The sequence below is a fragment of the Amblyomma americanum genome, chromosome 7 (assembly GCF_052857255.1).
Source record: "Amblyomma americanum isolate KBUSLIRL-KWMA chromosome 7, ASM5285725v1, whole genome shotgun sequence".
Classification (NCBI taxonomy): Eukaryota; Metazoa; Arthropoda; class Arachnida; order Ixodida; family Ixodidae; genus Amblyomma; species Amblyomma americanum.
In genome coordinates this window covers 45,145,527-45,162,807 of record NC_135503.1, presented here as the reverse complement: position 1 = coordinate 45,162,807, position 17,281 = coordinate 45,145,527, and the positions used below count along the sequence as shown (strand labels likewise).

General features: G+C 43.0%; 1 protein-coding gene across 1 annotated transcript; it reads right to left on the bottom strand.

The window, feature by feature from the left end:
- Positions 1-3,169: 3,169 nt before the first annotated feature.
- Positions 3,170-17,246, bottom strand: LOC144099012 (protein arginine N-methyltransferase 6-like). Its single transcript, XM_077632004.1, has 13 exons — positions 16,946-17,246; positions 16,810-16,857; positions 16,601-16,734; positions 16,488-16,529; positions 16,305-16,405; positions 16,144-16,191; positions 15,812-15,880; positions 15,017-15,090; positions 12,286-12,368; positions 12,052-12,161; positions 9,981-10,090; positions 8,202-8,309; positions 3,170-5,845 (listed from the first exon to the last, which is right to left on the bottom strand). The coding sequence occupies exons 1-13, from the start codon at positions 17,017-17,019 to the stop codon at positions 5,761-5,763; spliced, it is 1,086 nt and encodes a 361-aa protein (XP_077488130.1). The 5' UTR covers positions 17,020-17,246; the 3' UTR covers positions 3,170-5,760.
- Between the last annotated feature and the right edge of the window lie 35 nt (positions 17,247-17,281).

The following is a 17,281-nucleotide window of genomic DNA, read 5'->3' as shown; positions in this document are numbered from 1 at the left end:
ATTATACCGCTTACAATTTTTCACCCCTTCTTGGCCACTTCAGATGCAAAATAGGGAACTACATCTTGTGCATTTCAATAGTTTTTAAGCATCAAATGCTTTTAACCCACTTTGCCGGGGCTCCGCGGCTGGAACAGAAAGAGAACACGGAGGCGAACCTAAACGAACTTTGACAAAGTTCCCGTCACCCCATCGTGCCTGTTTACAACATTCACCCACGGGAGCTACGCACGCATAAATAGCGCCTCTAACTTGTTACGCCGGTCATTGCGAATGCACTAGTGGCGCAGCTGATCGCAGCGTCGGACTGAAAATGTAGATAAGAGCGCTGCGGCACGGTAGCCCAAGCGATTGCTGCCACTGAAGGGTATCTATAGTAGGATACAACTTAAAAAAAAACAGCAGTTGTTAACAATGGGCCACGGTGCACGGCGTACTGTATCACTCCGCTAGCCAGTCACAAAAGTAAACAAATTCAGCTGTTTAATGTTTGAGTTTATTAAACAAGCCAGGTATCAAATTCTAGAGCTTATAACCTTTTTTCTCGTGATTAGCTCCTTGTATAGGTGACGAGAGAAGTTTTAACAACGGACTACTTTTTTGTCAAGGAGGAATTCTGTGCGGCGGTCCTGATTGTGGGCGGAGCTTCACTGCAGACTTAAGTTGTACCCGACTATAGCTGTTGAAGACTGTGGGGGAAATAGACGCTTCACAGCAATTAAGCCTGGCCAAGCGATTGCTGCAGTATATAACACCCTGTATGAGAACAGGACATCTGAGCAATTCTTCACAAGCAAAACCTCAAATCTTAGCTGTTTTCCAGTAAAGCCCCCTCCGTGACGCTCACGCTCTTTGCACCAGAAACTCTTTTCAGATTACTAGACTATCTGAAGCCTTTTCTTGGGCCGCAAATTTATTTCCCCTGTACATCGTTTGACTTTGGGACCCTCGCCTCTATACTTTACATGTTATAATAATTCTGGAACCAATAAACCCCGACTGATTTGAAAAACCACCAGTACTCACCGACAGGGTAGAAACGTGGAGGCTAAAGAAAAGGGTTCAGCTCAAGTTAAGGACAATGCAGCGAGCTATGGGAAGAAAAATGATAGGTGTAACGTTAAAAGACCGGAAGCGGGCAGAGTTGGTGAGGGAACAAATGCGGGTTAACGACATCCTAGTCGAAATCAAGAGGAAGAAATGGGCTTGAGCGGGGCATGTAATTTCAAAGGCAAGATAACTGCTGGTCCCTAAGGGTAATGGAGTGGAGTCCAAGAGAGGGCAAGCGTAGCAGGGGGCGGCAGAAAGCTAGGTGGGGGAACGAGATTAAGAAGTTTGTGGGCATACGGTGGGTGTGTCTGGCAAAGGACAGGGTTAATTGGAGAGACATGGGAGAGGCCTTTGCCCTGCAGTGGGGCGGTCAGGCTGATGATGATGATTTGAAAAAAAAAAAAAATATATATAGACGGTGGTGATGCTTAGCATACACCGTAATCTTGAAATAAAATACTTGCAGAGCAAAGCTCAAGCCAACGTCCTTGCTGTCGCCTAGGGCTGCTTTAAACAAACCAGTGTTTCATTCATACCTGCTAACCCTCAGAGTTGTCTAAATTTTTTTCTTGTTAAGGAACTACCCAAACCTTAATTTCCCAGACAACACAAATGCCCCAAGGTCATTCTCAAATGGTACAAACATAAGCATTCTAAACAGAGCGTCCTCGGGACATTTTCAGTGCATCATGGCATAAAGTCCTCAATGGTTGTCCTGTCTGTATGCTGCTGGACAATGCAAGGATGAAAATTTCTCAGACGTCCTAAAAATGTCCTCTCGCAGGACAATATTGTGGCACTTCACTAAAATCAAGCCTGCTTTTTCTTGCACACTGGGCTCTATAACATAAAACTGCATGTTTGAGTAAAAGGAATTTGCATGCAATAACAATATAAAGGGAATAATTCGGACCCAAAAATTGATATGTCTTCAGGATACATCTTAAAATACACTTGATGTTTGACCAGGACTTATCCACTGTGGTTTCTGGTGGAGTTCGACTTGGATTTTTGGCCTACAGTTTCAGGTGAATTGCCATTGAGGTGGTAATATGAATACCCAGAGAGAGCAATAGCCATTGCTGAATGAAAAGACTCCACAAACAACAATCCATGGGAATTGACAAAGATGGTGATCAAACCAGTCAGTCTTGCCAAGCGTGGCCAAACTTTTGTGAAATTAGTTTTTGTCAGAATCCAACAAAAATTTAAAAAATGTTTAAAAAATTAAAGCTGTTTCACAATTTTTGTATATGCTGCCCACAACAGGCAAGCAAATAATGTATTTTCTGCATCAAATAGTCATGTCCTGAAAACAGACCAAGAAGGTCGTCTGGGGCAGGTGTGAAGATTTTCTGCGGATGTACTGCACAACAGAACCAGGACCGCCTGTACAACAGGAACATGTGACAACTTGCTGTGGATCAGCATAGGACATCTTCAGGACGTGTGTCCTCAGAAATAGATTCTAAGGATGTGCTGAGTATGTAGTTTGTGTTGTCTGGGTGGTGGTAAATGGCGCAAGCTTTTGGTTTCCAAGTGTCTGAGCATTGCGATAAATGTTGTTTTGGTTACGTGTATGTGCACCTTTCCAACGTTTAAATGGATAGTGCACAAAAAATTTGCCACAGATTTCTGTCCCAAATGATAGCTGTGGCACTGACAATGTCCAAAATAACACCCTTAACAAAAACATACCCAAATGAGCAGCAATTATTCCAAAGAATACTTCTCAAACCGCTGCCTGTGAAAGCTTCAACAATACAGAAAGTTGCAACATCAACCCTTAAAAAAATGCACTGAAAATATACCTGGGCAATGAAAATTTTGAAATTTGTTTCAATTATCGCGAGTCCACCGTAGTTCGTTTTTTTCAACAAAGCACAGCTTTTAATCCTTTACACAACTGGTAGCATGGCCATACAAGTCAAAAGAGCCCCTTGCCAAAAGAGCTTCAGTCATGTTCTGGTAAAAATCCTGCATATCTCGTCGGGCTTACATTCTAGAAATACTGAAGAAATAAGCAACTCTCTTTTCTTTTTCATTACTAAAAATATATTTTCTTTAACAGAACGATAACCTTTTTGAATATGACAGTGAACAAATGAGACTATGTATGCACAATAAACAGAAAATTCACATTTATTCCAAACTTGTTCATGCGCAATTGATAAAAATGCTTCCAACTACCCTGCTTTTGAGCAATGACATAAAAGTGTTCCAATCGTAATTCAAGTTCATTCTATTCCAAAAACACAAACTCACCACTTTGGTCACAATTTCTACTTAAATGCATGCAGGTGAGGTTCTGCTACTTTACGGTATCACAAAAGAACTTTTACACAGCAAGTGAGAGAGAGGAAGTGGAGAGCTTGTGGAAAGTTGTTGACAACACCTGTGCCACCTGCACAATAACAAACGACGATACCCACATTTTTCTAAACAATGGACAACCATTCAAACAGCACAGACAAGCTGGTGATATTGCTAGCACAGGACAAAATTTTCAAACTTTTCTCGTTTACTACCAATACACGGCCACTTACCCAGGTGCTAATAAAATATCTGCAATGGTTAGCAAGGCAGTAGCTGACACTATGAGCTCCTTTACCCTTCCATTCTCACTGGCAAATTATGAGCAAACACAGTAGGCTTTCACAAAACAAGGCAAACATAATCATCAAAACAAGGCAAACATAACCATAAAGGAATTCAATCTAAGCAACACTTATAAAAAAGCTGGGATGAAACTACATTATCTGAGAAATGCAAAGAACCTGCAATGAAGCACTCGAATCATTCAGTTCAAGCCATTACTTTATTTAGAGGAGTTGTCCATTTGAACGGTCACACAGCAAGATCTATGTACCATCAGCATGAAATGAAACGCAAACACGATAATCTGTACAAGAACACAAGACAAAAATGTTAGCTGATGGGGAAGAAATACAGGTAGGGTCCATGAACACTTCCATGCAGCAGTCCTTGCACCATCGAAGTGAAAACCAAGTGCACTATATAGTCGGATAGAACTCTAGAACGAAGCAGCTTTTCCTCGTTTAGGGGCCTCTTCCAGCCAATGGCGTTAGCCGATTCTCATGGCCCTGCTAGCGTGACAATGCAGGCAGCGGCACGAATATGCACAGAGGGGACTATCCCCAATCAAGGAGGGAGGGGAGTATCCCCTTTCATCTGCCACTCCTTGCCACGACACTAGCAGGGTCGTGAGAATCGGACGACACCATTGGCTAGACGGGGGTCCTTTGACGATGATAAGCTGCTTCGTTCTTGAGCTGTAACCCACTATAGTAATATTCAGTTTCCCTCAACTACTCTTTTCGTTTTGCTGTTCCCGTTTCAGTTGTCGTCTCCATTTCACTCAACACTGACGGTACACTCCAAGATTTTCAACAGATGGGTATTCCCAAAGAGAAGACAGCATGATAAACACAAGCAGAAAAAATATTCACAAGATTCACTGCTTCTGTGGCAGTGCTGATGAGACAAGGTGTCTGCCCTCAGCAACTATGGCACATTTTAAAAATTAAATAACATCTTGCACTTCTGAAAATACTGTTTCACTTGCAAAGATCTAATGGCGCAAGAGCGGCTGCAGCTGCATTTTGCATCAGCTGTTTCATTCAAGCTCTAGGTGCAAGCCAAACTGATAACTCAAGGTTGCCACAAGAATGAAGTACGCACTCTCTACATCCACGATAAGGTGGCTTTAGATGCTTTTATCTTCTCGCCACTGGACAAGTATGAATAAGGACTACCAGCTTCAACAATAATCACAACAACACATCTGTGCTCAAATCCACTAGTTAGCTAGAGTTATCCCAGTCTTCACTACCTGAGAATGTGTTCGACAATGTGGTTTCGTCGTCAATGCCTTATCACGGCGCCAAGAGAGAACTGGCGACAATAGGTGTGTGTGCGCATACTTGACACATGACATTGCTATCATATTCCCCGAAGAACGCAGTCACTGTTGCGACATTGTAACAATGAGCGGTTGCAAGTACCAAAAGTTCTGTTTTCTATGCTTGTGGTCAATGCATAACCATTTATAAAGCCGTTTATGTTGAGCAGACAGCAGGGACTATGACGTGAGTTCCAAAGTGCAAGCGTCATGTGCACAGGATACCTGCACTGAAACATGTCCAGCAAGAAAATGCATGCAGTTGCCAATTTCACCACTTTATGTGTTGATACAGCACTGGTTGACTGAATGAACACCATTCACATGAATCCGTTAAAGATTTGGGTGATAAAAAAAACACAAGATGTAACTGGATGAAAAAAACAAAAGCAATAAAGTCGCAGTGCACTGTCTGTTGCGCTTGATGATAATATCTGCAACAAGTATGCCTTTAACGGAGTTGTGTTTGAAACTGTGTCAGCATATCCATCCCCTGTCCCTTGAGTGTACGCACGTCAGACAAGAATCAGTGCACAGAATTTTGCTGACAAAAATTCACCCGTGAAATTTTGTGGACAAGAAACGTGCTGACACGGCCATTAAGGGCATACTTGCCTCCACAAATGCAATTTCAACAGCAAAAGGAAAAAAAAGTATTATGAGATGAGAGCTGAATGTTTATTTGTACAACCGGGAGGTCGACTTTTACCACTGTACATGCCATGTCAAATAAATAGGCACGGTGAAAGAGCTCTGGAAAAAGCTGATTGAATTAAAAATGCCGCCATTCATGGGCCACAGTCATTCATTCGATACACCTGCTTCCGGGGCTGTCTGCCGTCCACTGTGAAGGCCAGCTCCACATCTAACATTCTGCACAAGGAACAATGACATCAGTGAGTCTCAAACAATGCTTCAGCTCATCAAAATGGCATGCCAATGCAAGCAGAAAGGCAATGCCCTGCAACAGCTCTGACAACACTGTGCACAAATTCAATTAAAAGAGTAATTACTCATCATCATCCACCTGAGCACAGCCTTTCGGCTACAAAGGACAGCCACACAGCTTCCTCAAAAACTTTGCAGCCAAAAAAAAAAAAAAAATGTCCAGTGGTGCAGATTTTTCAGGGCAGTCACTCTATTTGCTTAGCTAACCAGGACACCTAGCAATTGGCAGGTCGAGGCCAAACTGATCAACAATTCAAAGTGAGAACAGTGTTAGTCCACTATGGAGTCACCTAAAATGGGGTAGACTTCTAATTAATATTTGCATTCTTTACTGAAGGCTACTCCACCTTGAGGGGTTCTTTTAAATACATTTGACTCTAAAGAAACTCACTGCTGAAATCACTCCTCAAGCACATCATAAAATTTCAACGATGTTCCTAGCATTCAACGATAAAATGTTTCAAGGCCTTGTTAAAGAAAGGAGACTGACGGCACTGCCCAATGTGTCTCTTCGAAGTTTTGTACTAGCAAGAGAATTATACGGCTTTATTTGAGAAAAGAAAAGAGACCATGTCCGAAGGTGTATCTAGCTGCTGTTCAGTACTTAAAACAAAAAAGCCCATACTTAGCACAGTGTTACGCCACAATGAAGAAAATAGCACAACACCCGTTGGCTGTACCAACACAGTATGTGCATATTAAATGAGGGTCTTAAAATTTTTTTTTCTTATTTGTTAACATATCTTGCTGAAACTTAGCATGCAGGTATATCATAGGATGCGGATTCTGAATATGCATCAAGATTTCAAATATCTCACCAGGAAGGAAATTTACGGCAAATCAACATATCCTAATTAGGTCATTTCTTACGGGCCTTAATACTAATTTATCAGTTAAAGAAAGCTTTTTAAGAATAAGTAGACATTTGTAAGGACCCACAGCACATCCTAAAGCTAATAAAATGGCTATAAATTCATTTTGTTGGTCATAAATGAATAACAAAGTTGGAAAGAAAAAGCGATGTGGCAGTAATTATCCCACACTTGGCCTAACTGCTAATCTATCAAGTTTAAAGGAAAAAGGGAAGCTTTAGGATATGCGGTGGACCTTTGGAAATGTCTACATATTCTTAAAAAAGCTTTTTTTAACTGAGAAGTTATCATAAAGGACCGTAAGAAATGACCTAAATGAGATGTTATTTTGCTATAAATTACTTTCCAGGTGAGATACTTGAAATATAAATGCGTATTTGAAATCAGCATTCTATGATACATGTGCGTGCCAAGTTTCAACAGGTTATGTTAACAAATAAAAAACAAGTTTTTAAGACCCTCATCTCCCCTTAGGCAAGTTTTTCTGATTGAATATTCCAACAGCTTAATGTTGATGTGTTATGAACTTTTCAATAGTACAACTACAATGCCCTAAGGTAGAGAAGTTGTTAGAGCTCAAATATAGAAATCCACAACGGCACTGACTACTTTTCGTGGTACAGTTACACCTGTCAGACATAGTGCCATCTGATGTAAAATCTGGTTCTCAAAAAAAAAAAAGAAAAACACAAACACACTAGATTTTGCTCGCCTTGTAGGCTAAGAAAATAACACTTTAGAACTGAATGTCAACAAAAAGATACACTAAGCCTTTTAAGAACCCTTTTAAGATGCAAAATGTAACTACCATAAAGTTTGTAAGTACAAATTCGAGTTTCCCAATCTTGCATGGCTCTTGGCAAGAGCTTAAAAAAATACCACTAGAAGACAATATCTTCCATAAAAGTACACGCAACAACCACAAGAAGAGTGAAAGAAAAGACATCTGTGCAACAAAGTGCCACCTCCCGTAATGTTGATTGGGATGGGACATGAAGATAGTTTACAGGACTTTAGGTCCAGCTTAATGTCAGGTATGCGAGCTTTGCTCCGAAACACAAGGGCACAGATAATGTTGTACATAAAAGCACAGAAGCTTGCTAGGGGCACCCACGCACTGGTGAAAGAGCACTGTGAACAGACACTTTTTGATAAAGCACATATAGAGCTGTTAACTGAGCGTGCTGTGCGGGCAAGTGGATTTTCAATGGCAGAGAAAAAAGCCAATTCCCTTTTTTTTTTTCCTTTCGGGAACAAAAGCAAGACACCATGCATTTTCCAGGATGTTTCACCTTATGGTGGGCATCTTTGCGTGGGTGTCAGTTTTGCACCATGAACGTAGCAGGTTTACTACTGCACTTAATACTCAGTGCCATGCTTATTCAGACAGACTACTGTACTTTGCTTACCGATGGTGGTCGGCACTTGGGTTGATTGTGATAGTTCCACGAATCTCCGAGTCCTGCTTGACATCCACAGGGTTTATGTACAGCACAGTCTGTTGCCAATGTGTCTCCCTAAAAGTCACAAAGGCAAAGTCATGAAGGGCACCCAACAACAGCTAGGACCTAATGTTCCCAATGGTTTGATGTTTTTTTTTTTACAAATTTCAATAAAAAAAACATATTCCAGAAAATATGACTGCTTTTGCAATGCAAAATTTAAAGCTTAATGTTGAAGTGTTATGAACTTTTCAATAGTACAACTAAGGCTTTTGTAATCATTAAGTCCATTAAAGTTTACATAAGCAACCACTCATACCTGTTGCCCTGAATGCCTGAATGCAAACTTTTTCCTTTTTTTAATGTGGGTTTAACATCCCGAAGCGACATGTGGGCTATGAGGAATGCTATAGTGGAGGGCACCGGATTAGTTTAGACCAGACATGCTTACATCACACAGCACACTGGCGTTTTTGCATTTCGCCTCGGCTGAAATGCGAGCACCGTGGCCGAGATTTTATTTCATGACCTTGAGGTCAACAGCCAAACGCCACAGCCAATGAACCAACATGACAGGTTGAGCACAAATTGCCAGCATGTGTGCTGCACTGTTTTCCCAACTGGTGAAGTGCATTAAGTTACCACAACCCTCTTACCCTATTTTCCAAGGCCCTCGTGCCTCCTCCTCTGATATTTGGCTCACTGATGACATATGACTAAATAACTGTAGAAGCACAAGAAAGAAAGAGTAACTGCAAATATTACAGAGAAACAAACCCCAAATTTGTACTGAGTAAGGTCTCAATCATGCAACCAGTTTGCGAGCTTTCACTCCACGTTCACCACCAGAAATGAGCGCTGGTGACAAGATAATTGTGCTAAGTTGGAACAAATGATCGTGGCAAGCAGACTCGTGTCTGCCACTGGCAGGGTGTCACTGACCTACTACAATAATCAGAACGCAGCTCAAACCGGCACAGTGTGGAATATACATTTTTATTCCCATCACAAAGTAACACAGTTTTTCAACAGCTTGCGAGCAAGCCTAATTTAAGGAAGTGAAAAAAGGAACAACTGTATGCAGAAATCATTCTGAATTTTCTGGAGTAATTCAGAGAAACCTTTTCGGTTCTGTAATTGGTCGCTTTGGGACGGAGCAAGGCTCCACAGCTGCACTCTGAGGAGGTAAAGCAGCCACCTCCTTCACCGAAAACAGTGCCACGGAACAGATCAGCGAGCAGCTGTATGAGTGAAGCCTCTGGTCTCACACAGTTATAAAGTGGCCGAAAACTAGTCTTTCACACTCAAGGCAGTGGGTGCTTAGACTCTGCCTTCACAACCTTCTGATGAAAGGCCTTGAGCTAACCCACAAAACTTAAAACTCCTAACATCTGGTCTGGGTGGCACTCTACGCACAAAAGTCAGATACAGTAGCATTACAATTTTCAGAATGTTGCATTGCTCATTTGGTCAAAGTACCTGTGCAAAATTACAAGGCGAAAAGCTCTACGGTAGAGAGAGAGGAGGGAAGATGGGTTTCTTTGAAAACACAATATGAATAAGGGACGGGAGGGAAGGAAGTGTCAGTATGCTAGCCAACGTTTCAACAAGAGGACTCGTAAAAATGTTGCCCAGACGAAGACAGGTCCCCTTGCTGGAACGTCGGCCAGAGGACTAAGGCGTGAAACACAAATATCGATGCTCTTAGCATCACCACTTCGTTAGCAGTAAACATAAAGCACTCACGAGTCATAAGGTGATGTGGAAAGAATTACGTCGAGAGGGAATTCCACAGAAAACCAAATGACGAAAGCATGGACCCTGCCATGGCCATAGCAGCAGCACATGAAGTTTTCCTAGATGGAAAACAAAACAAAAAGTGCAGGAATATTTAGCATGAGACAAGGCGATGAACGAAAGCTACGGCGGGCTTACCATTTCTGACAAAATTTAAACACATTTAGTGAGCATAACTAAATGAGCGAGCTGAAACTTTTTCAAGTTGAAACTATATAGCACCATTACTAAGTTACTACAGCATTAATTTATTAATTAACCACTCGGCCCATAAGCGAGAAATCCTCTATAGGAAAAGCATATTGGCCGCAATTTATTAAAGCAAAAGTTTTACTGACCTAGGGGCACCGATTTCGCTGTGAGCTGCAGTTTGACCTTCCTTTGACGCCAGCTGCCTGTAGCCTTGGCAATGCCACCACTGCCTGCATATCTCCTCTCATTCCCTCTTTTAGCCCTTCCCTTAAGGCATGGTTCAGGTGTCCACCAAGAGGTGAGACAGATACTGCCCTATTTCCTATTACTGCCCTATAGATACTATACAGATACTACAGATACTGCCCTATTGCCCTATTTCACCCTCTTTCTTCCTTTCATCTTTATCCCTTCCCTTATGGGTGGTTCGGGTGTATACCAAGATGTGACAGTGACTGCACCATTTCCTTTCCTCAAAAACCAAACGAAACAAGTGAGCCTGTTGACAATGTTGTAGGCCATTGATTTTCAGGAAAGGTGCACAACTGGCTCCCTGGGTCAGTGGACACCTCAATCTCACTTTCATGCAGGTGGGGTGGCATTGGTGTCCAACAGCAAAAACCTGCTTGCACCGCCCACCTTGGCAGGTGGCAGTTAATGGTTGATCAGAGAGGTTGGTCAACACTGCTGGGGCCTATTGCTGCAGTGCCCCACATCTGCCACAAGGTTGTTGGCGCTAATGCATGCAGCCCACATCTCTCCCACCTCCACCACATACTCGATTGAGGCATCCACCCACTGAGAAAGCCAGTTATGCGCCCCTTTCCACAAAATCATCAGTGCCTAGAACATTGTCAACCCCAATGAACACAATGTATGCCAACAGCCTTCACTCTGTATATCCGCTAATCCACATTCATTATTCTACAAAAGCCCTACTTCACGACTAAAACTGTAAAAGCCGGGCTACTGCTGAAGCCTTGAACTTGATTTTGAATAAATAAAATAAATATTGCCCCGACTGGGATATGAACTCGTGGCGGTGCGAACAGATCAGCTTTGCTGGCCCCTGCACGAGAGCACTATGCTATCGCCGCTGCCGATCACACCTCTTGTTAAACTGCAAAACACCCACTCGCTGCCCATTGCACATCGACATCTTCATCAACTTCCGTCCGCGGTGTGAATAGACCACTTCAGCTTAACCGCAATCAGAGCTTAACCCGGGTCTAATATTGTCGCAAGACGTGCCGACGACCCAGCAAAGCAAAACCATTAGCCAATCAGGCTAAACACACTCTTTCACATGTCCACTTGATTTAACTGCGTTAAAACCCAACTCTTTCTTTCTTTTAACATTTCAAGATATACATCATGCAAATAAGAGCCCATTCCAATTGTCCCCTCATAGATTTACTCACATACATCTACGCCTGGCTTCAACGAACCACGCATGCCTCCCGAGATCAGTCAAAGTAAGACAGAGTCTCAATCCATTAGCCAATCAGGCTAAACACACTCTTTCGCATGTCTACTTGATTTAACTGCGTTAAAACCCAACTGTTTCTTTCTTTTAACATTTCAAGGCATGCATCATGCAAATAGGAGCCCATTCCAATCGTCCCCTCATAGATTTACTCACATACATCTACGTCTGGCTTCAACGAACCATGCATGCCTCCTGAGATCAGTCGAAGTAAGACGGAGTCTCAATGCAGACTCTGCTTACCCCAGACCGTGTTTGTTTGCGTCTTTCACAGGCAAAATAAGAATTGGAATTCTTTTCATTTTCCAAAATGTTTACGTTTGCTGGTCCTGCTCAACTCACTTTAATGCACTGGAGATCTTCAGATTTGACAGTGTAGAGGTCAAGCTCGAGGAAGCAGGTACCTCTTGAGATCACGTTTTCTGCATCCACCGTTTTCACGGTTATGTGCTCTGATGAGGAAGGAGAAATACACCCTGAGAATCGCGTCTGAGAACCCTTTGCATGCACTGTTGCAAGTTCAAAAAATGCAGTAATTAAAAAAAAGTAACCCCAAAGCAAGGCCAGACCACTTACTGTACAATTCAGCCTTTGCAAATTCGGTCACGCAGGACATGTCCACATGAAAATTTTCCTTGACCATCTTCCAAAAATCAATTCTGCACAAGCAAACACCACAGTGACTCACCAAAGATGCTTTACACACTACAGTCATATTTACAAGCTTTTGGTTTTCATGTGCACAAGTACTGCTTGTGTTCTGAATTCTGCAGCTATCTGAAAATAACAAAAAAAAATAAATAAAGCCACTGGGACAATTGTGTCTATAAAAAAAAGGGAGACCACAGTATTCTGAAGGCTGACTTCTCCACATGAAAGTATTCCTGGATTGCTTGCAACATACACTAAACATGTTTTGTTTAACTGCACAAGAAGCAAAATAAGAACATGATCTGCGAATTAAGGCCACATTTAATCTCCTAAACAGTATCAAAATATGCACTAAAGAGCTTAGACATAAAGACAAAAAAACAGCATAAACACTCTATAAGCAACTTATCCCCTCGGAAAAAAATGCCACACTTAGGCGTTCCGCACGAACAATTTCCGATACTGGTAGCGGAAAATTGAAAGGAAACAAAGTGCAAATTCATAAACCAAGTTTATTTTTACTTTTGCTCGGTAAAGCACCACTAAAACTAAATTTGTATGTTGCAGTTTTACTTGTACTTGGTAAAAAGCACTCTGCTTCATACTTATACCTGGCATGTATAGGATGGTTGGTTTATTGGTTTTAATGTCCCAAAGCGACTCAGGCTATGAGGGACGCCGTAGTGAAGGGCTCCGGAAATTTCGAGCAACTGGGGTTCTTTAACGTGCACTGACACCGCACAGCACACGAGCCTCTAGAATTTCGCCTCCATCGAAATTCGACCGCCGCGGCCGGAATAGAACCCGCGTCTTTCGGGTCAGCAGCCGAGCGACATAACCACTGAGCCACCGCGGCGGCTTAACTAAGATGTATAGTAGAATCTCGATGATGGTCTTACATGGTCATGAAAGATATTCATATGCAGAATTTACACAAACCTGTTTTCGGCTGATGGGGTTTACATACGACCGCGCGCCCCCGCCACTGCTCGTGGTGCACACCACGCATCTGGAGATTGCGGTGTTGGCAATGTATGGGCCGCGTGGCACTGCTCATTGTCAACGTCGCTTAGGAGAGTGCAACATGTAGGCTCCCTAACGTCATTGCCCATGGCGTGCATCGCGCGACTGGCGATCACAACGTGGGCCATGCACGGACTGTACGTCAGCACTCACTACTTGCGGTGCGCACCGCACGACTTGTGGTCCCGGCGTCGGTGATGTACGGGCAGCAAGCCATTTATGCTCAAGGGTGTGGTTGGAGCTCGCACGTTCATACTGCCACGACCCAAGGAGAGCCGTGCAGGTAGGCGTAGGGGAGAACCCGAGAATGAGGTGTCCTGTTTAATCCCAGAAGCAGGTCTAGCCCGAGTGCGCCTCTCGAGCTAACCGCCGCTTCGTCATAGTTTCGACGAAGTGCAGAGGCCGCACGGTGCTAGGCACGTGGCAATATCATTTGCAGCGGGACGGGGGTTGTTTGCAACATCCGAATTTCTGCCCATTGCACACAATGCGCCCTGGACAGGGCATTCTACGAATTCATATTAGCCAGAAATTCGTATTAACTAGGGATTGTATCATCAAAGTTGTACTGCAACTGGTGGTTACAAAAAAAAATCGGATGCCTTTCTATATTGCCTCCACCTGTACATTGTTCGCATCAGAAGTAGCACAATGCAAATGTGCAAATTTCAGCTTCCGCTGAGTGTGTACAAAACGCAGTTCGGGCACTTGCGTGCGAAATGTGTTTCCCTGCGATAGCATTAGAAGCCCCATGGGGCCGAAATGCGCCTTCGGTCAGTCGTAAAATATGCCCGAGGGAAGTGATGTCATCAGACCAGAGCATTTCCATTGGCTAGAGGAAAGTGATGTCACCAGCTGACAGTGCTATTGCATTGCCAACACATCATAGAATTGGGTTTCGCATGATCTTTCTATTTTGGATTTTCAAAGTGGAACAACTTTCGGCTATATATCCCAATTTCAATACCTCTTTAGCACTCAAGTCTGGAAAGCATGAGGAATCCCTTTAACAGAAATAATTAGCAGCGAAAAACATTCGCAGTGCCCCTTTCAAAACACTTATTTAATATATCAGTAAATATTGTGAGCCTCATGGCACTTTTCAGGCCAGGAAAAAAGATCTGAAATGAAGACTGTTTAAAAATAAACACACAAAGCTGACATATTTCATTCACGACAACTGTAATGGCAATAACACCCATCACTGATACCCATAAACACCCTAAAGCCTTGGATATGTGCTTACGTTCAACACAGAATGTCATGGGTCTTCTGATGAATGCCTGCATAGCTGTAATATTTGGAAAAGAATACGTTTGGAGGTGTAAACAAAACTGAACTTATCCAAGGCCTCCTTGAATTTTGCTGGCCAGAAACAAAATTTTCCTGCAGAAAAATTCTTTCCAACTAAACATTTTGTAATGAGCTGAAATTGCTAAAGGCTTCACAATCAAAATGGCAATATAATCTTTGCATTGGTAGATAATGGACGTGCTCCTTCCGATGCTATTCATATATGCAAGGCTTTCATTATTCAAAACATAACAGGAGTGGCAAAAAATAAACAGCGGCAACAGAAACAGCCTAGGAGCAATTGCAGGTGAACACTACAAAAATAAAACAATACACTTGCCTCTCAAGGCCTTCATCAGGGTCTGTCAAAGGGGCAATGAACATGCGAGCTTTTTCAGGAAGCAGAATACCATCCTAAAAAAAAAAAAAGACAAAAGTAGCCTCTGGTCAATGCCTGCTAGAAACAGAAAAAACAGACACAATGAAAAAGGAAGGTTTAGTAGCGTGACAACTGCTATGATACATTCATTAGTACAAACATGTGATATGTACTGATGAAAAATGTAATAAGGCTTTTAATAACTTCAATAACAGACTTAAATAGTGCTGAGGAAAACTTTGATTCGATTGAGGGAGGGGAAAAACTGGCGAACATGCACTAAAATCTTATGTGAATGAATGAAAAACTTTTCCACAGGCAACTTTAGCTTACCATGTTACCGTCACTGCAGTACCAGGACCACATGCGCTGTCTGTGCGCATGCACAGATCACCTTGAAGGTGCCATATGGCGCCAGGTACCCTTTAGGTATGCACTCGCCTGCTGTGTAGGTGTGTAGGTACCAATCAGCGCGTGCGCATTGATAGTGGGGGAGCTCCCGGTACCCCGGTAACGGTAGCACGGCACACAGTACGCTAAAGGTGTCTACTTACATTAGCGGTTGGGATAGGAGAGAGGGGGATGCTGCACAGGTACGGCTTTTGTGCCTCAAGACAAGGTGAAAGGCGTACACGTTCGTTGCGGCTCACAGTTAATATATTTCTACTCACATGTGGTGGCATCCGTACCTTTGTCCCAGCAGTTACTTAAAACTGCACAGCATTCATTTGAAGTTGCAAGAGATGAAGCATCTACCTTTTTTAGCCACTTGTCTCTTGCAGATATCACTGATTGAAGCATCGATTCATAGAGGAGCATGTAGCCCTGAAAGAGGAAAATGGTGAAATTATGATCAAGCAGCGCAAGAAAAAAACACTTGTCTAGTGGCCAATCAAGAGGGCAGAAAAAAAGCCGCATGCACCAGCAAAACCGAGCCATCACGTGTCTCCTGAGCAAGAACTAAGCTAATGGCATGAACTCAATTATAACCAAGACGATGGTCATAAAGCAAAAGTAATGGTTCCTCTTCAGCCAGCAGAAATCACTTTTCCAGATGGCATGCAGGTAGACTGTGTGCGTTAGATTACCATCCACTCACTGACGATGGCATCCACCTTCTCTGGCAGTACTGCGTCCTAGAGAAAACGTACAAAAGGAGTTCAGCATACTGTCATGAGATTACTACATCAACTAATGCGTAGCCGAGAGAGAAAGAAAAAGTGAAACAGCTCACTTGGCTTTGCCTTACCTCCACTTTGCTTTGAATTACAATGACTTGGTCGTCAACTTTGTTGGATGATACGACTTTTTTCGCCACCTCGGCTACATCACTGGCTTCTACGGCATACACTGCAAGCAGGAGACATCGTTACAAAACAGAACGACGCCTGTGACGTAATTAGCATCTAATGAATGAAGAGATCAGCCTTGCCTGTTTTCGCCCCCGCTTGGGCACAAAACATGCTAAGGATGCCTGAAACAAAACAGAATGAGCGCGTATTCAAGTACACATACCGAGATGCACTGCGGCTTTTTGTTTCGAACCTGTGCCGGCCCCAAGGTCCAAGACAGCCTTTTGATAGAGGTTGCTGTAGTTGTTCAATATCGCTTTCCTGTACGTAAACGTCCTCGCATAATCACCAATCATCTCTCTGTGGATGTCGAGTCCTGCGTAGCACCTTCATCCAAAACAAGATACAACGCTTTCGTGAGCAGACCACAATACGTGTAAATGCCGAGTTCAATGCACTCACTTGAAGTATTCGTTGTCATGTCTCGTCCTCAGCTTCAGGGATTCTTCGCTGAAATTATCGAGCAACGAAAAACACGTCAGCGTGTGGGGAGTGGACACTGCGCCCAACCTGTGATGATGGTTTCAAATAAAGGCACCTTTTCTCTTCAGAGTCGTCGGAGCGTCTTCGCTTGATGTCCGGCTGCGAGGAAGCATTGTTGACAGCGTCCATTTTCTTGCGGAGACCTTGGAACGGGACCAGCGATCACAAAGCTAAAGTTCGACAATTATCACAATGCGGGGAACCCTTACACGTTTACATTTCCTTAACGAGACACAACTGTAAGCGTAATACTACTTTCTCAAGGCTCAGTACAGTCTGCAAAAAAAAAAAGGTGATACCATGCGGGATCGCGCCGACCGCGAAACGACGCGCATTTAGCAAGCAGTGAGTATCTCACCTTCTCTAGTTTCGTATAAGCAGCCAGTTAGAT